General features: G+C 48.6%; 1 protein-coding gene across 1 annotated transcript; it reads left to right on the forward strand.

The window, feature by feature from the left end:
- Nucleotides 1-3,693: 3,693 nt before the first annotated feature.
- LOC144129883 (neprilysin-1-like) lies at nt 3,694-12,340 on the forward strand. The gene is made up of 2 exons (XM_077663943.1): nt 3,694-3,941; nt 10,166-12,340. The coding sequence occupies exons 1-2, from the start codon at nt 3,705-3,707 to the stop codon at nt 12,338-12,340; spliced, it is 2,412 nt and encodes an 803-aa protein (XP_077520069.1). The 5' UTR covers nt 3,694-3,704.
- Nucleotides 12,341-23,100: the final 10,760 nt, after the last annotated feature.

Genomic DNA, 23,100 nt, shown 5'->3' on the forward strand with positions numbered 1-23,100 from the left:
GGACGCCGTTGGTATGGTGTTGACGGAGACCATGCAGTTGAGGTTATTATGAAGGGCGTCAATGTTTTTGGGGTGAGGCGGAGCTTTCACTCGTACGAGGAGCTACACAAAATCGTGCGCGTATTGAACATATCATTCGATCTAAATATTCAATATCCGTGGGAGCGGACCTGATAAGGTGTTGCGGAGGTCTTCATTTTGATAAATTGTAGAATAAATTTATTCATCGAAGGCTAGTGTCGCCCCCTTTCCTCTTCTACTTCCTTATCTCCGTAAACATGGCACGTACCCACGCGGGAGGATTGGCCAAGGTACAGTGGTGAATTCCAAGGAAGTATTTGGTTGCGGGAAAAAAAAAAAAAGGCGTGAGGAGGGAGGCGAAGTAGAAGGCAGAATCTAGAAATTTTTTTGAAAATTCAAATAAAATTAAAGAAATTTTAAGTACCAGGAATAGAATAAACACACTTTCTGGACACGTGGCAGAATTTTATATACAGGTAACGAGGTAACCGACCAGTTGCAACAATGTAATCATGAAGGTAGCCGCAAACACTACTTAACGAGAATCTCTTGGCGCTCGTACCGAACGAGAGAACTGGAAAGCACAGAGTGAGTCCTAACCTCAAAAGAGGGACCTTCAAATACTGCTCTCTCTCTGATATGCGAACCGCCGGCAAGAGAGGAGAAAATGTTCTATTGTTTCAACATCCCCACATGAGACACAATGGTTTGTCGTAGCAAACCTGGAGGTGAATACTATATACGACTTAATTTTTGCGTCGTCGCTATTTTCGCGAATCCCACCAAACCCGTGAAAAAGCGGCCCCGGTAACCATTTTGGTAGGACGTCGACTTATAATTCCGCAAATTAATCCTTTCTGAGATCGGTCATTTTTTTTTTATTTATCAGCAACTAAAAGTTAAAAAATGTGCCGGCTACGTCCTTCTGCGCGCTTGCTTGCCGCGTGCTGACCTAACAGTATACGCGCCGTTGCTTGCTGCTCTCCTCGCTTGTCATGGCTGTCGTGCTGAATGTGAAGCATTACAGGGTAGGCTACAAACCCGGCGCGCGAGTCTCTGTCCGTTGTTTTTTTTTTCTTTTTAGTGTCTTGCTCCTCTCTGCTAAATGTGTTGGGCCCAGCGACTAGCAAAAAAATCCGTGAAAGCTTTTGACGGTGTTTGCGAGTCCGATCCTTTATTGGGCTCGTTGAGTTGACAAAGTAAATTATGCCCTTGGCTGAAGCTATGGATTTCGGCACGCGTCGGAATTGCTACTGAAAACATCCTTTTTCACGAGCAACAGCTATCAGTGTGCTTTATCTCCGTTTATTGATGATTTCTTTCCGCGGCCCGGGCGGCTAAGCGTGGCACGGCGTTGCGCTGAGCAATGTTTTCGTCTCAGCAGCGTCCCAAAGTTTGCATACCTATGCCACAAAGAGGGGACCGTTCAGGGAGGTGCCACTTCTGTTTCGCTAGGTTTCGTGCCCAAGAAGTATTCTCTAACAGCGACTTCCACCGAATTCACCAAATTTTAAGCTCGCGAAAAAACCTCCTTCACAGTAGGCACCAGCATATGCGCGAGGGTTAGTGGAAGAAGAAGTGTAACGGCAGGAGCACCAGTCGCCACCAGCTATCGTCCGGTCTCCTAGAGTGAGGCGAACCAAGGTAATGCTCTTTTGGTAGCCTAGACCACGGCGCTAAATGTAGTTATACTTTTAGCACCCTGGCCTAGACGGGGCGCTTTGAAAGCCGGGCATAAAACCTGGCGTCTGTAAGGCTTTGCCCCCCCCCCCCCCCTCCACCAGCCCCCTTTTGTTCGCCGCAAGGCGAGCTATGATACGTGCCTCTGCGTTGTCGTAGCCATCTGAGGAGCGTAGGGAGGGAACACTCCCGCTACACTTAGGGCTAGCTGTCATTTTGAAACCATTCTACTCCGTGCCGCCTATAGCTTGGATTTGACCCTGCATATGCTCAAGCTTCAGAATGGACTCTCTTGTTAACAATGCGCAATTTGCATAACCTGTATGAGCGCCACACAGTTGCTGACCTCGACTACAATTTGTAGAGGAAAACATTCTGTCAGTATGCGCTCCGGTTGCTTTAACACATTGAGTCGACGCAAATAATTGATGGAAACCAGTGAATCTTGCCGGGCGGACTAGGCGGGGTTTGGGGGGAATTGCCTATACGATGCTGCGGTCAAAACCGCTTTTTCGTATTTCCACCTTCCTCCCCGTGACTTACGCGCAGTGTAACTATCAATGTACACGAATAGAAAACTTTGAGTTTACACCTCATCTCTCTTAACACGACCGCCTGGTCGCTATGAAATAACAAGCGTACAAATGGCAGCTATCGAGAGGACTCTTTGCCTCAAGGAACGCTATAAAACAATAGGGAAGATGGTAATGGCTTCGTTCCGTATGCACTGAGCCGACTTGATTAAAACCTTTGTTGTTGCAGTTAAAAGAGCAGGTTAAAATCTAGTGGCTGCTGATTCAACCCGAGAGTGCGTCCACAGAAGTTTCGAGAGTTACCACGTATCCGACGCGTGTTGGACTGACCCGCGCCCTGGGCTTTACGTGATTTAGCCTCGCATGAGTGGAGATGGCACACGCGAGGGATGTGCACCATGCACGATCTCTTCCTTTATTTGTCCTATAAGCTTTCTTCCCGCTTCTATCCCCTTCCCTTAGACTTCCCTAAAACTGACGCATGTCAGCTGCATTTCAAAGCAGTTGCTATGCTGACGGGGTTTCCCCTTTTCATCGCAACCATGCACGTAAGCGCACATACGTGCTTACTCGCACACATTTGCGAATTTGAATTTTCATTCAGGATTTTTTATCTTTAATTTAAAATTCCAAACAATCTCTAAGCCATTTAGACCGCAATCTACCAAAAATGAAGAACGAAAACGTATTCTGAAATTCTGAAAATAAACCTATTACGGTTATAAATGAATAAACATTGTGTCTTAAAATTAGTTCCGCCTTGGGTTAGCACCCCAAAATGAGAAGTTTGTGAAATCGGCGTAACGGAAAAAAAATCGCGTAGCGTGATATGTTTTTCACTTTTGTCAGCTTTCGTTAATTCAAAGAAGTGCAGTTTAGAAAACTGCCTCTTGTCTTGCTGAACGATAGAGTTGCAAAAATAAATGCTTAACATTTCAAAGTCATGTACAGGTGTGTACAAAAGTAAACGGAGCACGCTATCGGCTTCCAACATTTTTCGCGCGTTGCCCAATAGAAATTGCAAGCCATGGCGCGCTCATGCTGGTAGGGGACGCCACTGCGCTTTCTCATGGACGAACAATGTTTCTCCGTTTCTAATGGGGAAGATGTCTTTGCACTTAGAACGAAATCGCGTGCTCCGTTTACGTATGTCCGCGCTTGTACAATCTCGTAAGTTTAAATTTTCGAATTATAGTTGTGTTTTTACTAGTCAAAGCATACACACGAACACACGCGCGCGCGCGCGCGCACGCAGCACCCCACCTCCCCCCCCCCCCCCCACACACACACACAATGGGTTTTCGTTCAGTGGGGCAAGTAAGGCTTCCACCTTAAAAGATCGTCCATAAAAGTCCGTAATCAGCTCATTGAGACTGTTCTGGGCACATTCCCTGCATAAATGACGTTCCTAGCTCCTATGTTCTGCTGCTGCTACCGCTATAGCTAAGCTTGCAGTTGCAGAGCTCCGCCATGACTGAGCCGCTGCGGAAGAGTGCCTCACGCAAGAGTTCCCTGTCGCAAGGGTCGTCGCACCGGCTCCCTCGGCAACAGCGATCGACCTCACTGAGGGATGCCCCCCGCGGCCCAGAAGCGACCACCAGGATGCTAGTGGCCACCTCACGCTCCAATAAAAGGCGTCTGTCTTTGCAAGGCGTCAGTGGCGAGCGGCATGACGAGCCTGAAAGAACAGGCGTCGGACAAACGCCGGTGAGGTTGCAGAGGCTTATACTTCGCCCTTTCCATCTACGTCATCTGTGCAGGCTCCTTCGAGTTATAAGAAATTACTAAGTGAGATCATCAGGAGCCAAGGAGGAGCCAAGTGGTCTTGGGCGAAACTGTCAGTTGGTACTAATCAATCCAAGCTGGTGCTGTTCTCGGCGTTCTACGACAAAATTTACCAGTTGATCCCGGTCGAGAACCGACATGGACCAATTGGCGATTTCACAACATAAACCACTTGGCAATGGCTATAGTTCCGCGCTGATTACCAGAGGGTCCGAACTGGCTGGCGGCAGTTTTTACGAGCCTGGAACTGGGACCAGCTAGAAATTTGGCCATAAACAATTTTCACGGCACCAGTTCATTCCACTTGCATCAAGTAGCCTGCTCCTTGTGGTTCCCATTTGGAACCAACTCTGAGAGCGGGATAATTTCGCCATTAACCACTTTGGTCTGCTGGCCTAAGGTATATTCATGTGGGATACCTTCACCAAAAGGTGCATGGTCACGAGGTACAAAATCGCCCGGAATCCTTCACTTAAACTGACCGCCTGGCTGCCGGGATGTTTGCCGAGTCGTTCCTGGAGCAGTCTTGTACACTTCGCAAAAAAAGAGTACCCATTTAGAATTGCAATTACATTACGTAAAATGTAACTAATTTCAGTGGTAATTTACTGCCCACGAAAATTAACTGAAAAAAACAGAGGCCAAATTTATTACCACACGCTATTTCTCACCTATCTTATAGCAAAATATCATGTCCAGCATCCTTGGACAAAATTTTGAACATTAGAAAACTGTAAGGTACTGGCGCAGAAATATTGAACATGTTGGCCCATCCTTCCGGTATGTAGCCAAATCTTTCATATATAGTGTTTCCATCGCTCGCATCAAGCAGTTAAGACTGCCGTAGAAAACCAATGGGGAACGCTTTTGACGACAACAAAAACGTTAACAGCAATAAAATGCAAGCCTGCCGACGGGAGATCTGCGTATATATTGATTGTTGTAGTGAAATCTTACAACATATGAAAGAATTGCGCTCATAAACTGTTTCCCGTCCAAAGATTCTTTTGTCCAGAATTGTAGTATGTGGAGAGGCTTGCTTGATCTGTAGACTTGTGTACACATAAGTAACGACACTCAAGAGTAGCTCGATCTAGGCGTTAGAAGGAAACGCGTTGCTTTAATATATGAAGACCGCGCACATCATCTTGCACACTATATACGCCCGCGTTTCGCTGCTCGCGCTTTGAGCGGACAAAGTCTAAGCTCACTAAACATGTCTTTACGTTGCGCCTACGTGAACTGTGAAGCTCGGAACACGGGGCTAGTCAAATGCAGGCCACTAGGGTTTCCATGTGCGGACAGCCTCGCGCGGTCTGCTGTTCCACAACTTGACCGTTATCGCTCTAACGCGAGAAAATTCTGTGCTACACCAATGTTTTACACCGAGTTCAGGTTCTGGAAGCTATAGCACTTGTTACAACTTCTTTTCGGAAAAAAAAAATTCAACAAATTGCTATCAATCGGTTACTGAACAAAATAATTGTATTAACGTTACGACCTTGTTATCAGTGCATTACAGAATTCGAAGCAAATGTAATTTATTAGGAGTATCATTTATTTGTAATGCGTTACGTACAAGTATGCCCTAGTTCTCGGCAATTGCAACCCGTGCTGAAATATCAACGCAAATGCGGTCCCTGCAGTAGTTGTTTTTTTAATGTTTCACGTCAGTGCTGCTGTGCCTCAGAAATGTGGCTAAGTTCGAAATATTAAAAGCAATTTTTCAAAGTGAAGCGGTTTTCAATTAAGGAAGTAATCAGTTGTTAGCGTCTACTTGGCGCAACTATAATGCTACAAAGGAAAGTGGCATAGCTTTTTCACAATCTTCGCTGGTCAGGAAACATTTGTTCCAGTCATGCTCACTGCATGCATGGTCATCGAATACTGTTCAAACTGCCAAGACAACGAGAAAGGCCTGCAGTGCAGCCTTTCTTTTTAGCAGTATACAGCTGGGCTGAGAGGATTTAGAGTAATTGCGGTCTTAATAAAAATCCTGCTTATTACTCAAATATTGTTCTTTTTAACTTAATAATTATTGCGTCTGTGAACAGTAAATGCTGGGCGTGTATTATAACGTGATAGCGTTAATTAAGGGTCTGGTTTAGCAGAGCACCCGGAGCAGCAGTTAGCTAGTCTAAAAAATACGAATTTATTCGGGAGGACCGTGACGTCGCAACCATATTAGCTCGCGCGGGTAATTCAAACACCCCAAAACGATCCCAGTACAACAGCGATAACGTTACTACACAATTCCTCATTGGCTGACAAGGTCATGACGTCATTCCACTACCATTACTTAGGGCCTCTGAAGAAAAAAAAATTCGCCAGAGACACACAACCCTGCTTACATGTCGAAATTGGAAAGCATTACAGCCCTTGGAGACACTGACACCCACACACACGCACGCGCGTATGACATCACCAGAAACGCTGTACGACGAACGGTTACATCACAGATTTGATACAAAAATTAGTTTTTGAGGAAAGGAAATGGCGCAGTAACTTCCTCACATCTCGTTGGACACCTCAGCGGCACCTTAATGGAAGAGGTAAAGAGTCTGGGAAGGCATCCCACTGAAGGGGCATATGTCGCAGGTTTAAATCCCTGTCGCAAGCTAGCCTCCATCTTGACTAGCATATGTATGCGCTGTATGCACAATAAATCGTACACCACAAGGAACGATGTACGGCAGATGGTTGTGTCAGAATTTTGGCGCGAATTTTGTTGGAAAAACTGGCGACACATGGAGGTCGGCCAGCGGTGACGATATATAGAAGAACGCCATGTAGAGGATTGACAGAAGTGGCGGTGCTCGATTTGCTTTGTGCGTCATACGGATGATTGATGACGTCGCCCTATTGTTCTTGCTATCCCTGGGATTTTCTGTGCCATCTGCGAGCGCGCGAGCGCGCACACGCACGCACACTTTCTCTTGACGCCGACTTTTATCGTAATGGGACTAGTAATGCTTTCGCATTAAAAGAATTAAAAAGCCACTGCGCAGAAAAAAAAATTAATGTGGATTAGCTAAGCTAATCCAGGATATACAAAGCGAAAGATGTCGGCTTTCACTGTGTTCGTTGGCGTTGACAATGTTCTAGACGGCGATGGCTTTGAGGAAAGGAAGGGTGCATAACTGGCTCCCTGGATATGCGGACGCCTCATTCGTGCTTTGATGCAAGTGGCGGTGGTGAGAGAGAGATGGGGCCTGAATGCATTAGCGCTGGCAGCGTTAGGGCTGACATGCGACACTGCAGCAATAGCTAGGCCGCATTGTTCATTTGGTGATCAATCTCTCGCGATCAACCATGGGACACCTGGGCTGCCAAGGTGGCGCTGCAATTGTTCCATTCGGTGACTCAAAACTGCTTTTGTCTGCCGCTTGGGCCACTGCAAACGCGAGAACACATTCTGCGCGATTAGATACCCGCGTTTGGCTGACAGCATTCATTGCCTAGCTTCTCTCGGCGTAGCCCAGATAGCTGACGCACGGCACGTGCGCCTTCGACAGAGCGCGGAGGCTCACGCCAATAAGCGCCTGAAGGTGGCGCGGAAAAGTACCAAGAGTACTACCCAAAATTGCTTCTTCTTTTGTTGCCAGAAAAATGAAAAGGAAGTGCACAGGCCTGCCCACTGGTTCAAGTTGAGCCACAATCGCTACCACGTGCAGAAAGTAGGAGAGTTTAAAGATAGGATAGCATAAGACAGAAAGATAGGATAGAAAAGACGCCCCAAAATTGCTTGCTCTTCTCGCTAGGCAGTGTGTTATGGCGCTGCAATCGGCCCCACAAACTTAAGCGCAAGTTCCCCACTGCATGCCACCTCCCAGGATGGAAGGGAGGGCGCGTTGCCTATCCAGTGTGCGGAACGCAATCAAAGCAGGCTTTTGCAGTTGGACACCAACGCCACGTACATGAAAGCGAGATTGACGTCTCCACTGACCCACGGAGCCGGTCGCCCGCCTTTTCTTTCGTGAAAATGAACAGCCTTTGCAAAGTTGTCAACCCAAATGAATTCTATGAACGCTGTCGGCTCACCTGTTTTGTTTGGTTGTTGAGGAAAGGAAATGGCACAGTAACCGTCTCACATATCTCGATGGACACCCGGACCGCGCCGTAAAGGAAGAGATAAATGAGGGAGAGAAGGAGGAAAGAGAAAACTGAAAATTGAAAGTTGGATTTTAAGGAAAGGCGCGGCGCTGCGCAGCGGCGAAACACCTGTGGCTCGGTGCTACTAGGGGCGCATGCGCAGTAGTGAATAGGGAGCGACAGAGAGAGAAATTCTTGGTCTCCTCGATTTGGCTGCACTTTCCGCACTAGTTCACAAAAGTGCCGTGTCAGTGTAGTGCCAGTTCTTGCGGCGCGAGTGTAGCCCGACACTAGTGCTGTCGGTGCAGCGCCCAAATCGAGTGCAAAAGTGCAGAAACTTTCGTCTGCTGCGGCCATGTACGTGTTGGTGTTTGTCGCGTGTTTTCACATATGCGCGAGATTGTGCTAGCTGCATTGCACGCTGTGTATTTGCTCCAAGTGGCACATCTCGTGGAGCGGCTATGAAATTTGTTAATTCCAAAAGTGGTGAAGAATTTGACACCGTTCTTTCCGTTGCGTTGTTTAAAGGGGCGCAGGCCGGTCGACCGTCACTGATTCAACGGGTACTTCGAAGAGGCAACAATTAATTAGACAGGTTATTCAGACTACCGCTCGAGACGATCTTTTACAGTCCATACGCGTGATTCAGGCTGCTTCCGTCCTATCGAAAAGTGACTACGGTTGTCCGCCAAGAGTTGCCTGATCTATATTTGAACTCAATCGCGTTCACTTTCGGCGGACGGTGACGGCGACGTGACTGTCAGAGGCTAAGTGGCAGGCGAAGGTGTGGGCTAATGGCGACCTCAAGCCCAGTCGCTGTCGTAAGCGGAGGTACTGATGTCGCAGCGAGCCACAAACGTTGCGATCGCCCACGTATTATAAAACATCTCTCAATCTGCCTCTTATGAAAGCGCTCCATCGTGCTGCGTCTATAATAATAATTGCACACAAAAGAGAAATGGTGTAAGCAACGTGCGAGGCTGGACAGAAAGATGCGAACCCATACGCAGTACGTACTTCCGTACGTGCGCCATGCCAGCCAGTCGCTTACGCGCGTACACAGACACGCGCACACGCGCGCGCATACACACACGTATACGCACACTGTCATTTCAGCTGTTTGGTGAGGGCCCGGCGCAGATGCCGCGTCTTTCACGGGTACGCGGCCGTCTCAAACATGGTCTCAACGCCGCTCACAAAACAAGCGGCCGCGGAGCCGTCTGCTACGGAGCGCGCCAAGCACCTTGCACTACTTGCACGAGAAGAGAACTCGCCGGGAGGCTAGTGCAGCAGTGCAGAAGAACTCGTGCAGCACGAAGCCAAATCGAGTGCCGAAGTGCAGGTGGCACTAGCTGCACTGTCAAATCGAGTGCGAGAGCGCCGCACTTCCTGAACTGGTGCAGAAAGTGCAGCCAAATCGAGGAGACCTAATATCCGCGGCGAGGCGCGCGTTGTGACGTCATGTGCCTCCTCGGAGCACCGCCACGGCGAAATCGCAAGTTGGCGGCCAGTAAAGCTTTCGCTTTAAAAATGGTTGAGCCAGGACTGGAACCGCTGCCTCCTGGGTCTTTAGCCGGGCGCGCTACCCATCGACCACTGAGGAACGCTCATTCACTGCGATAGCTTAGGGGCTTTATGCGGCTGCCTCACACCGCTGGGCTAGCAACGCTATCGCATTGCGCTCTTAAGGATTTTTAGCGCCCCCAGAATTTTTCGAAGCTGTAACAGCATTGAATTTCGTGAAAATATAAAAGTTACTTTCATAGTTATCTGTGCTGATTGTTTGTCGTGTTCTCCTTTACATCCTGGACCACAGAATCAGTTTCAAACGTTGATTACTGGTGTCCTTAATCAAAGTTTAGAACAGTTATATATAAATGCACCTTGTTCTCTCTTTTCTTTACTTTGCCGAAAATCGAGTATGACGTGCTCGTTTCAAAATGTCAGTTTACGCTTCACACAATATTTTCCACCTACACACCTGAGAAATGAATAAAGTTTATTGATTGTGTAGACATTGATCACCATCTATCGATATGATTTTTTACTTACAGACGCCTCCGGAGGAAAAGTCAACACCTGATACAAGCAGCGGAGAACTGCGCAGGACTGAGGCCACCACGTCTCTACATCGTTCAGCTCAGCGTAGTCCAGGCAAGACCTGCCTTCTGCACACCTCCTACACGTCCCTGGTCGCCACAACCTTGGCAGCTCTCCTCATCGGCCTTATCACATTTAGCAACGCGCGAAGAGACTACAACAAGCGGCGAATGCAAGCACAGGGAGCCGCCGTCTCAACCCCAGCCACCCGCTGCCGCGATGAGGCCTGCCGCCGGTTCGGGGAGCTGCTCAAGGATGCCATAGACAGTCGAGTGCAACCGTGCGATGACTTCCACGCGTACGTGTGCGGCTCGTGGTCTCGAACGCACCCGGGACAGACCATCGCTCAGGTCATCGCGTCGACTTTTCTCGCCAATGTCACCCGGCGTGCCAGAGACATCCACTTGCGTTCTCCGAATGCGTCCGCGCATCAGACGGCAGTGCAGAAGGCGGCGAGACACTTTGTCGCGTGTGACAACATCGTCGCGGCTTCGGAAGACCAGTCTGAAGGCGTCAAACAAGTCCTAAGGAAAGCTGGCATTGCTTGGCCGAGCCGTGTCCCTGAAAAATCTGCGCCGTATGTCCTAAAAGCCATGTTTTACATGTCTCACGTAATCAAGATCCCTGTGCTTCTAGACGTCTCCATGGAGCACGGCGCCAAGCCTCAGGTGGTGATCCGGAGACCGGAAAGCGCAACCATACTGCTGGAGGACGTAAAGCGACGCGTCGAGGGCATGGCGTTGGGAAAGTACGAGCGGTACTTCCGTATCGTTTATAACAACTTCACTAGGAGCGGCGATCCCACTAACGTTGAAGAACGGTTCAGGAACATTGCCCGCCTTGAGCATGCTTTGATATCATTCTTCACAGCTCCAGGACGTACCAAACAGTACGAAAATAACGATACCTGGGTTACGAATACAGCCAACGTCCACCACCTCTCACGGGCTATCTCGAAAGAGCGCTGGCTGAAGGCGTTCCACGTTTTCATGGCCATACCTGAGAAGCGCAGCGTTCAAGTCGTCGTACATGCCGGCATTTACATGCAGAGACTGTTTTCGCTTCACGAAAAGCTCGGTGAAGCCGACTTTGCCGAGCTGTACGCTTGGCTGTGCGTCCAAGCCCTCGTCCCATTCACCAGCGGGCGTATCTTAGCCGCTAGGGATGTGGGATCGCGTGGCTCAGCTCTGGAAACACATCGGTTGCAGTGCTTCACTACCACCGACAGCATCTTGCATTATGCGCTAGAGCACCCTTACATCAGCGACGTCGCCGGTGCAGAGGTGCAAGAGGACGTGGGCAAGTTGATGCAACAGATAGTCCAGTCTTTTGTCCAGGTTCTTCAGCACACAGGGCCCCAGGCACTGGCTAAAAAGTGTGCCGCCCATTTAGAAGATAGTGAGGCGAATGTGCACGCAGAGCTTTTCAGGCGGTCGAGGCCTAACTACTTCGAAGACGTTTACGCACAATACCCGGGCATGACGCTGAGTGCCATGACGAACTGGCTGCGCACGGCAGAATTTATTTCCACTTCCGTGGGGAGTGGCGACTGGTCAGGCCGCGCGTCAAAAATTATAGATGCCAACTACACGCGTGCGTGGAGTAAACCCATGGAAGCAAGTTACCTGGACGTCCCGTGGTACTCACTCCGCGTTCCGAACGCTATCAAGTTCGCAGGAATCGGGTCCCGCTTTTTTAAAAGGTTGCTTACATCTAAATGGGCTTGCCGCGACGCTTTTCTTGAGCAGTCCGATGGCGCCCTTGACTGCCTCGCAAATGCGTACAAGGGCCAGTTTCAAAATTTTGATTCGATCAAGACGGACGCTTGGGATGCCATGCTCGCGTGGACCGTGCTCTGGGCGTCGTTCAGAGGTTTCCATGCAGAGTCGAGGGGCAACGTGACAGTGCTCGAGAACTTCCCGCACCTTTCCCAGTCAGCACTGTTCTTCATTGCGGGCTGCCTGCTGACGTGTGGAGAGGCTAGAGACGTGGCTGAGGCCCGATGCAACCTACCTCTCAGACAGGACGCAAATTTCGCCACAGCGTTTTCCTGCATTCAGGACTCCCCTATGCGGCCTAGAAATCAGTGCCCGCACTTTTTTGCGGGCCGAGAGAAAGCCGCAATATAATATCGCCTGAGTGCGCATTTCGAGTTATAATTAAAATAACGTTTGACACACCTAAAGACGTCCAGTCTTGTTTAAAGGCTTTTCGCAGAAACCTAGATCGATAGAAGGTTACATAAGATCTGAGCTGAGGCTAATGTACAACAAAACGGCAGGAAATAAGCGCTTGAACGAGCGCCCAACCTTTTTGCCATTTGGTTTCATTATCATAATCTAGCATGCCTGCGGCACAAGAGGATAACGTCGTCGATGCTACATCATCTTAGTATGCATTGTCTGAGCGTTCGATAGCGGTTCGTTACCTCCACCGTTACGCCGTGCTCAGACAGTTTTAATACTTTAATGAAATTATGAAAGCAAGCTCCTGCAAATAAAACTCTGCAGACCCATAGTTTTTGGCTGTGCCTATGGGCACCTCGGAAGAACTCTGCGCATTTTTTGCTCGGGATATATCAAACGAATTCTATCGCTCTTTTTTCAGGCTGTGGATAAACTACGTCGGACGACCCCGGTACATTTTTTTTTTCGAGTACGCCGGAAAAAGCCCATCTGCGGTTTTTAAGGTTGCGGTTAAAGGTAGAGGTAGCGGCAATATGAACGGGAACACGAGACAGCATCTCTTCCGCGCGTCGCGAAACACTGCCACCTAGAGCCGGCGGCAATGGGCGGCACCAAGCACACGCGTAGAAAGAGCAGCCACCCGCGCTTACTGCGCATGCGCCTTTTCCCACCTCCGGGTATTTCTTTTATTCGAAATGTTTGCCATTAACCATAATGAGAAAGGGAGAGAGAGGCTTCATGAAGCACAGAGGACACACGCTCCCGTGGTCTTTCACACCGCCGCTACATGAACGTCGGACCAACCCGGTATACATTTTATTGTTCGGGTATGTCGGACAGATCTGATAGCGCGCAGTGTTCTGACACGACAGACCCGGTGCATTTTCTCTACTCTTCCCATGCTGAGCCCGAAGGTCATCTGGCTCTTAGATTTGACCTCTAACGGGAGGCACTCTGCATGTGCAAAATCACGCGTGGCAGGTGCTTCGATCTTCATCTAGCTCTTCAACTTCGTCGCCCTGATTAACTGCGCGCTTGCCAGTCATGTCCGCCGCTACGCTGGCTGCTGCTCGGCCGCTCCTCCTCGCCAGTCATGACATATGATGTGTGACGTGATTCGCTGTTGTGCTTGGAAGTCACGTCCGCCGCTCTGGACGCCCGCTCTTGCACTTGTGGCACGTGATGTATCACGTGATTTGCTCTCGAAGAAATGATTTGCTCTCGCTGAAGTCTTGAAACAGTAAAGATAAACCAAATTTAAACCGTGTATAGCCATGAAGTCTAAGGTTGGACGAAATCTCGTCTGGTCGGGTAGTAGCGTCATAGGAAACAAGGCTTCCGTAAGGAAGCCGAAACGTCGTTTATTGACACAAGCCCTTGGTCTGTGCCCGCTAGTGGTCGTAATTAACAGGGCTGACTAAAGGTTCCACGATTGCATAACTGCGGGTAGCTCGGTGAAGTAGCTGTACCCAGTGTCCGGAACGAGGCGATGCTCGCATGTGGCGACTGCTGAGCGGGAACCGTTCCACGCGCACTTCATGTGCGCAATCTTTAACGACAAGACAAAGCTGCGGGCTGGGCGCTTGCTCAGCATCAGCATAATCAGCCTGACTACGCCCACTGCAGGGCAAAGGCCTCTCCCATCTCTCTCCTGCGCCAGTTTCGGCCACCCTACGCCCGTCCACCTAACTTACGGCGCTTTCCTCTTACGCTTGCCTTCTCTTGGAATTCAATACTCTACCCTGAACGACCATCGGTTATTTTGCTTCGCATTTACTTTAGCGATATGCCTTGAGGGGCGTTACAAGTTGCGTCTTTCGCCAAGAAACGATCAGAAATGCCAGCACACATAAACCTTTCGACTAGTTCTTGAAATTAACTAGCACGCATGACGTCATTGCACTTTCAAACAAGTTCGCTCCGCCTTTTGTCGAATTCGCTATATGGGGAGCAAGCGGAAAAAAAGGATCTAATGCTTCTTGAGCCCCGTGTCAAGACTCTGCGGATGCTGTCTACACTTAGTGCACAAAGGATCTTGACGCAGAATGCAGGAGTCGATAATGGTAACTTATTTTATTTATTTATTTTACCCTCAATGTACATAGTACATTATAAAGAGGTGGAGCAGAAAACAAAATAATAGGAGACAAAAGAGGCAAATCATACAGAAAGTTGAACTAATATACAAAATACAGAACGTAAATAACGAAAACATTTAAACAAATATTGAAAGGCAAGGTGAAAAATAATGTATACAAATAATATAGGTGTCAGAAATGTTACATAATCGCGCAAGTAGAAATAGGCATATAAATATATACAATGAACAACGAATCATGATCACCATTTGTTCAAATTTGAAAATTGACTGTGGTAACGGTGCCCGGTCAGCACAAAAAAAAAACAAGTAACATTGCATCGAAGATTCACCCTTACCCGAGGACGTCTTAGAACAAAAAAAAAAGATGCAACGGCTCATAACTCGTCGCTTTCTCCCGCAAACTGTGTTCATGGCAGTGGGCACTCGTAAGCGCGGCTCATTGGTTCACCTGAGGCACACTGAAAGGCCTCCGAGAACTCTGGCACGTGCTGCACTAGCATGTTGCACAGCGGCTGGCTTGCTTTGCCGCTGCCGAGGCACATGCTGTAGCACGAGGCGATGAACAGGAGCTGCAGATCGGTGTATTCGTCAAACGAAGGGATGGCTGGCGACAGAGAAGGGCCTCTCCTCCTGAACGCGTCAACAAGGGCGCCGTAGCCACTGGCGTAAGCCGCGTAGAACCGAGTGTTGTCGACGCTGCCTGCCGGTGCCATGCATTCGGTGAGAACTTGCGACACGTTCGCTTCGTAGTAAGAGTCAAGGAAGAGGACACCAAGGGCGCCGGCAACTTCCCATCCTAGGCCACCGTAGTTGATGGAGGCGGGCAGTTCTACGTCGAACAGCGGGAAGGACAGTGAGTACGGCATAAGCTGAAAGTCCCTCTCCTCCCGGAGGACAACGTCGTACGACAGTTGGCAGATAGATTGCACAAATTTTTCGACAGCCCCAGTGTTCTTAACGAACATTGATTTCTGCCAGTTTTCCACAAATGACTCTGTCATGTCCGGTACTTGCGCCGCACCAAGTTCACGAGAGAGCGACGGCCCGAAGCTGCGGAACGCTGTATCCAAGGAGGCCCAGTTACCGACCGCTGTTATGTTTTCGTCGTAGTGGGCCCATTTGGAAAGGCGGTGGTCAAAAGCAGCCCGCACTGACAGCGTTATTTCTCTAGCGACGGCGGCCGCGTTTCCGTGAAGAACGTCGGCGTTGTATCTCTCGAATGTCGCCTGCATTGAGAAGAACGCAGCTCTGCTGACGCAGAACGCTGTGTGGTAGACGCGCGCAGTCTCGGGATGGAAGTCGTAATAGTTCATTATCAGCGGCCTGTTCGCGTAGAGGGCGGCAACCTGAACCGTGCACCAAGAGGCAAATAGATGGAAGCTGTCTTCGCCATTCTCCTCCCAGATGCTCAGCAGTGTCCGGAGGAAATCGGGCTGCGTGGTTGAAATCCGCAGCCCGTTCGGCAGGCTCAGATTGAAAGTACCGAGGGCTTCCATCCAGCGAGACTCTGTGAGGCCAGCGACAGGCGCGCTCACGAACCAGTCAGCCGGATGACGTAGTCCGTCTTGACTTCCGTGGACCTTTAGCAGCTCGTTAAACGCCGGTCCTACGAAGGACGGCATGTCTTCGTAGGCTACGGAAGGCGCGCCTTCAGACCTGAAGCTGCTCCTGAGAAATCTGAAGTAGGCCTCTTTCGATGCTGCCCTCTCCCTGGACAAGTGCTTGTGTAGCACGAAATGCAGAGACCTTCCGGGGGACACAACCAGCTCCTGCGTTTCATCGACGACGAAATGAAGCAGCGTGTCCCAGCCCAGCTTGAGGGAGCTGTGGAGCAGCGTACGCAATGCGTCCGCTCTTACGGAAGGCCGCGGCCACACGATGCCCGCGCCGGCGAGCGCCGCCTTGACCGCGGGGAGTTCGTCTCTTTCGCCTCGGAGCACAGACTCGCAGCTGCGGTACACGGCGGAGGCCCGCTGCTCTTCGTTCTGCCCAACCACGCGCCACTCGATGGATTTCAGGTAGGGGTCCAACTTGGTCAGGATGCGCCCGAACCGGTCTTCCCAGACGTCCAGGAAGTGTTCCCGCTGCCAGCGGTCGCAAACAAATCGCGTGAAATCTTGGCAAGGGTTCACCGACTTGTTGACGGACAAGAGGAGCCCGTTGGCGTAGGCGCGGCAGGCATGGCTTATGCACACGTTCGAGACGAGTGGTGACCGAGGCCAAACCAGTTTGAAGATCCCAATTACTGCTACGGCCACGAGGGCGGCAAAAGCGGACACGGCCACGATGATCTCAAGCCTGGTCACAGGCCCCACCGGGACCTGAAAGAAGACGGAAAAAGTGATAAGCAGTCACGAAATGTTGCGACAGATATCCGACACCGACGAAGGCAAAGCTCGGAATGATGGTATACTATTGACGAAAACAAAAGGCATAGGTGCAGGTACAGACTGAACAACTGACGGTCACTGCCTGTGCCTTTTCCTTCCTATGCACGCGTTTTCTTTCTGCTAAGCACACTTTGCGTTTCTAACTAGAGAAGAGTAAGTGCTCTATTATGTATAGAGACAACAGTAAGTAGCTGCCTAAATGTGTTCAGGGGCTGACGTTAGTGCAAATATAAATATAAATCACAGTATCTTGAACACCTTCCGCAAGTGGGAGGGCAAAAAGTTGGTCTAGATGAGCCGTAATGCAAAGACTAATGGTGACTTCCAATCGCAGAGTTGGAGCACCTCGGGAGCAACGATTTTTGCTCTTTTCGGAACGACTGTATTCCAAACGCAGGTCTGAGGCACGGATCGCGTCTTCCAATCGTACACAGGGAGCGGTTGCCGAGCCGAGATTGCCCCGTGGAGCAGTCGGGACTGCTCCGCCGAAATCGGCGGATCCGACCGGAAGTTTGCGTGACGTTCTTTTTCAGCGGCGCCCTACATGCTCTGGCCAGAGCAAGTGTACTCCAATCGCAATTTCAGGTCGCGCGCTCTGCGCCGGATTCAGGCGCTCTGTCACAGAGCGTGCAGACCGCTCCGGGCCTGCGATTGGAATTCACCATAAGAATCAGATACTGTTCACAATATCAATCTGCCTAGCCATCGTATATAAAGATGTACAGTCGTCGGGCAAGAGGAGTAGCGGTCATCGGATCATGAAGTCTAACAGACCCTTAGATTTGAAATGAGAGTCTAAACAGACATAATAACGGAATTGGCAATTCATGCGGGAAGTACTACAGCTATCTACTCTATTGGCAAGATCTCACGGAAGACAACTTATGAAAAACGCCCGATTATGAAAACTTCGCACACCAGAGGTATGAACACCGCAAAACCAAGTAAACGTAAGATAAGACATAATGAAGAATAATGTGCAACTTAAGTAAGTACCAAAATGGAGCATGGCTGAAGGTATAAAAATGAATAATGGGCATGGGAAGGAATTTCAACTACTTAAAGAGAGCCTTGTCATTGTATGGGAAAAACCAAACGATAGAAATTTAGCCGGGACCTCAAAGCCTGTCTGGTACATCAAATGTCCTGGTATGCTAACATCAATCATGAGGAGAACTCAGCGAATCTATCACGGAAACCTATTATCAATAACTACAAATAATATCGAACTCAAATCGCACCACCCAAATGAATTCCTAAATATTGTCAAATCACCCGAAGATGTGAAGAATATTCTTCGCGAAGACGTTTTTATTGCGAATCATACGGTGGCAGCGGTCCTGCATTGCTGTTCTGAAAAGCTTTATTCTTGGCAGGGAGAATATCGTTTTTATTGATAACCAGAGGTGTAACATAGTTGCCGTTAACCAAGGCGGCCCTCAAGGTTCTATTCAGGGCTCTGTTTTGTTTGATTTGTATTAACGGAGTGTAATCTTGTCTAAGACATTGAAGTAGCATATTATATGTATTCTATACCAGCATTGTGCCACCTAACGATGACATTCTCTTGAGCAATGGCGCCGCTCTAAGCGGCTGGCTATAAATGTTACTAAGACTTGCTTTCAGATACTCCGCTTTGCTAAAAAAAAATCAATCTCGCCTCAGCACTTTTATACTTTAATTCCATTCTCTTTTTGTCCCCGTACCTCGCTTCGTTCCTGGGTGTTTTCACTGGCACTCAATCAATATTTTATTTTCTTATTGCTGCAACTTTCAAGAAAATTTATTTTGAATTGCGTGCACTCATTAAAAGTCGAAATGATTTTACCATGCAAACATTACTGCATTTCTACTACACCTTTTGTCATCTCATCGTGCGGCGAGCCCGTACAATATTCACCTACTGCCCTTAATAAACCTCAAAAGCAAGCTGTGTGCATTATAACCTCTCCCGTCTACTGTCACTCTTGCGCATTTTATTCACTCAATAAACGGTCTACTCTTCTCCGCCCTTTATCTTTGTAATATCGACATTTTACTGTTCAATATTTTTTTCATTGTCAACTCACACTGCGCACGTTTTATCCTGGTATGATGTCATATGCCACACCCTTCGCACTACGTACTTTTCTATTATTACACGTGAAAACTACCCACCGTAAACAATGCCTCAATTTTTTTTAATTTAGACACGAAACAAATCAAAACCATTTCTTTGCATAAACACAATTCAAATTTACCTGCTTACTACGTAATTATCAATACCTAATTAAGTATTGTGTAATCTGCCATAGCATTCTGCGCTGTGTTATTATGTTCACGATTCTTTTTTGCTTTGTCTTCTGTTCAGTATTTTTTGCATTTTCACCTGCGTATTGCTTGCTGTATATCACTCTGCATTTGCATCCTTAGTGTTAATTATTATATTTGTGTTGTTTTGTATTATATGTTATACTATTTTTATTGCGTTCTGTGCAGTGTTAATTTTGTATTATTTCTTCCCTGCATAACACAGGCTGATTATTTAACTACCGCTGTTTATTGGGAATAGAATGCAAATAGGCCTCTTGTATATTTCTTGCCTAATTTGCCTTTGTCGTGACTGTCAACAAACTGCCAACTTTCAATTAGCAGTTATACTGCGCTGTTTATTTCCAGCGCTTATCTTCCCAATTCCCATTACTTTCCCTGCCAGTGTCTAGCTGTCGCCCGGGAGTTAATTCGCTGACCCACTCTGGTTTCTTCCTGTTTCTTCCCGTCATTCTCTTTCCCACAGTTTGCTGCGTTGACCCGTGTACTTCCGCATCCTGACCTTAAAATTTTTGCAGAAATGCTGTCTCTAACGGCCGTAGGGGTACAGGTTAAAGTCAACAGGTCTGAAAGGATTACCAGATTACTATACAGCATGCGCTTGGTGCGCATCAAAGTTGAAGGTTGACAAGAAGTGTTATCATAATGGCTGCCCCACGGCTACCAATTAGACTGTGGAGAGGCTTAGCGCTGCAGGCTCACCAAGTACGTGCCGCCAGAGCGCTTGTAGGCCGTAGGGTTGCCCGTCACCGAGGGAGATATGGCGCTCGCTTCTGGAAAGGGGCTTCCGGTGCTCGGGCTGCGGCCCATTGGCGAGAGTTGGTGGAAACCCCCGGCGTCGGCCGCATTCGCCACGGGCTGGCCGGATGAGTCTGTGGCCGCCGCTGCCGACGTCCGCCTGACGTCGGTTCCTGTTGGATAGAAGTCGAGGGAACGAAATATGCGGCAGTCGCCGACAAGAGGTCGTCCACTAACATGCAACCAGATCATTGTAATGTTTAGCATTCTAACTGCATTGCGGCAAAAAGGTAATGGTGCATTCACGAATTGTAAACAACCGTAAACGAAGGCTGCTAAAGGGGCCATGTCGTGTTAGGGGGCATTATCATGGTCACGTGGCTCGTGACGTCGCGGGTCAGACAGCACGCACAGACGTGCACACACTTGTCAACCGGATTGACTTCCTGAAGGCGGCGGTAAGTACCCCTTAAAGGAGGCCCTGCAGCCAAAGGCGTCGACCGATTGTCATGACGATTGTCATGACAATCCCATTTCACGGAGGCACCTGTCAGTGGTCTGCGATTTCACGCTATTCTCGCGGACAACTATTTATAACAGTGCAATAAAGGCTAGGCAGGGAAGGGAAGGAGACGGTCCTTTGTCCTCCTACCCTGGAGAGTGGGCTTCTCAGCCCTAGTGACCTCACACCATCGCCAGCTTCCCCCCTTTTACCTTCTGCACCCAAAGCCCGAACAGTGGACAACTCACTCTCTGCGGCATAAGGACAAAGGACCGTCTCCTTCCCTTTCTTGCCTAGCCTCTGCTGGGAATCGGTCGATGCCACTGGCTGGAGGGTTTGTTATGAGGGGCATTCCCCGCTGCCTTTTTTAATTATAAGCGACTTAAACCGTTCGAACCGCTCACTGTGGAGAACACTGTCGTAATTTAAGCGTCACTACAAGGCTTGAAACATCTTACCGTCATGCACATTCGCATGGGTCATTGTTTATTTCTCGTGCCTTAAAAAGCTATATCGAGCCCGGCAGACAGCAACGAATGGCACATAAGCACGACAGAGCACGCCGCCGTTCAAGTGCTCTACGAGTTTCTGGACGACAGCAGAAGTCTTCAAGGCGCAAGGCCACCCAAGCCTTCAACAGCTGGCCCTGAATAAGTTAGATGGTGGAGAAGAACTTCGAGCACGAATCTTTCATGCTTTTCGTCGTCGCGTATGGGACGGAGAGAGAGAGCAACTGCTACGCCGTGTCCCCTCCTTCTCTCAGTCAGGTGGTACCATGTGAGCTAACGGAGCACATTCTCACCCTCACGAGGCCTAGCTATTACTAATGTTCACATGGGCTGCTAGGATGTGAATGTGGGGATGCTTGATCACTGCGTCCTACTCCCTCAGGCGAAATGAGGTAAGATGGAACTGAAACACCTCTTAGGCCTCGCGATGAACGATCTGTCCGTGGAGATACTAAGCCACGTCTTTCTGCATGTAGTCTTTGGTTCCTTGAAGACTAAGGTTTTCCTGAATCTACTAGCGATTACGTTTCTCAATACTTTGTAGGCAACAGAGAGCAACAGTTGCCCTTTTTGAGACCAATAGGCGTGGAAGTGAGGTAGTCAGCAAAGAACTAACCACTGTAGCCCTTTCAGCCCCTTCTGGTTTAGCGTGTGCTATACGATGGGTAAGCGTAAATCTGTCGAATAATGGTAGAGATATTATTCTAGAAGAATTAGCCAACCTGTATACACAGTGCCTTATGACTTCGAGCGTACTGGAAGCTTGCAAAAACGCTAACATAATCTTATTCCGTCAGAAAAGGGACGTCAAGGACTTGAAAATTATAGACCGATGAGCTTACTATCATTTGCCTATAAAGCACTGACAAACGTAATCGCTAGTAGAGTCAAGACAACCTTATACTTCAATGAACCAATTATCAGGCAGGATTTCGTACAGGCTACTCGACAATGGGCTATATTCACACAACCAATCAGGTGGTAGAGAAATGCGCCCAATATAATCATCCCCTATATATAGCCTTAATGATTACGAGAAAGTATTTGACTCAGTCTAAACGTGAGCAGTCATGCATACATTACGGAATCAGGGTGTAAATGAACCGTATGTAAAAATCCTGGAAGGTATCTAGCGGCGGCACTGCCACCATAGTCCTCCATAAGGTCAGCAATAAAATTCCAATAACGAAGCCAATAAGGAAGGGTGTCAGACATGGAGACACCATATCGCCAATGCTATTCACCGCCTGTTAACAGGAGGTATACAGAGGCCTAGATTGGGAACAGTTGGAGATAAGGGTTAGTGAAGAATGTTTTAGTAATCAATGATTCCCTGAGGACATTACCTTGCTAAGTCAATCAGATGATGAATTGCGAACCATGCTCAATGTCTTAGGCAGAGCAGAACAGTGGGTATAAAAATTAATAATCAGAAATCCAAACTATGCCTTCAATAGTTTCGTAAGGAATTTGCAGCTTACAATGGGTAGCGAGGCGCTGGAAGGGTTAAGGCAATACGTCTACTTAGGGCAGCTATAGTGACCGCAGATCCCGATCACAAGAGTGAAATAACTAGAGGAGTGTAGTGGAGCGTATTCGGCAGTTTCTCGCAGATCATGAATGTCAGTTTACCAGTATTCCTGTAAATAGAAGTATATAACAGCAGTATCTTACTCACCTATGGTGCAGAAATATGGGGGCTCACTAAAGGTTGAGCTTAAATTGAGGACAACGCAGCGAGCTATGGAAAGGAAAATGATAGTGGTAACGTTAAGTGACAGGAATAGGACAGAGTGGGTGAGGGAACAAACGCAGGGTAATGTCCTCCTAGTCGAAATCAAGAGGAAGAAATGGGCTTGGGAAGGTCATGTAATGGGAAGGCAAGATAACCGATGTTCGTTCAGGGTTAAGGACTGAGTTGCAAGAAAAGGCAAGCGTAGCAGGGGGCGGCAGAAGGTTAGGTGGGTGGATGAGATTAAGAAGTTTGCAGGCATAGGGTGGCCGCGGCTGGCACAAGACAGCGTTAATTGGAGAGATATGGGACAGGCCTTTGTCCCGCAGCGGGCATAGCATGATGACACGATGACGGCAGCGACACCTCACTGTTTCCCCAGTGAGGATTTGTTATGCGGCCACCCCTGCAAAACAACAGT

The sequence above is a fragment of the Amblyomma americanum genome, chromosome 4, assembly GCF_052857255.1.
Source record: "Amblyomma americanum isolate KBUSLIRL-KWMA chromosome 4, ASM5285725v1, whole genome shotgun sequence".
Classification (NCBI taxonomy): Eukaryota; Metazoa; Arthropoda; class Arachnida; order Ixodida; family Ixodidae; genus Amblyomma; species Amblyomma americanum.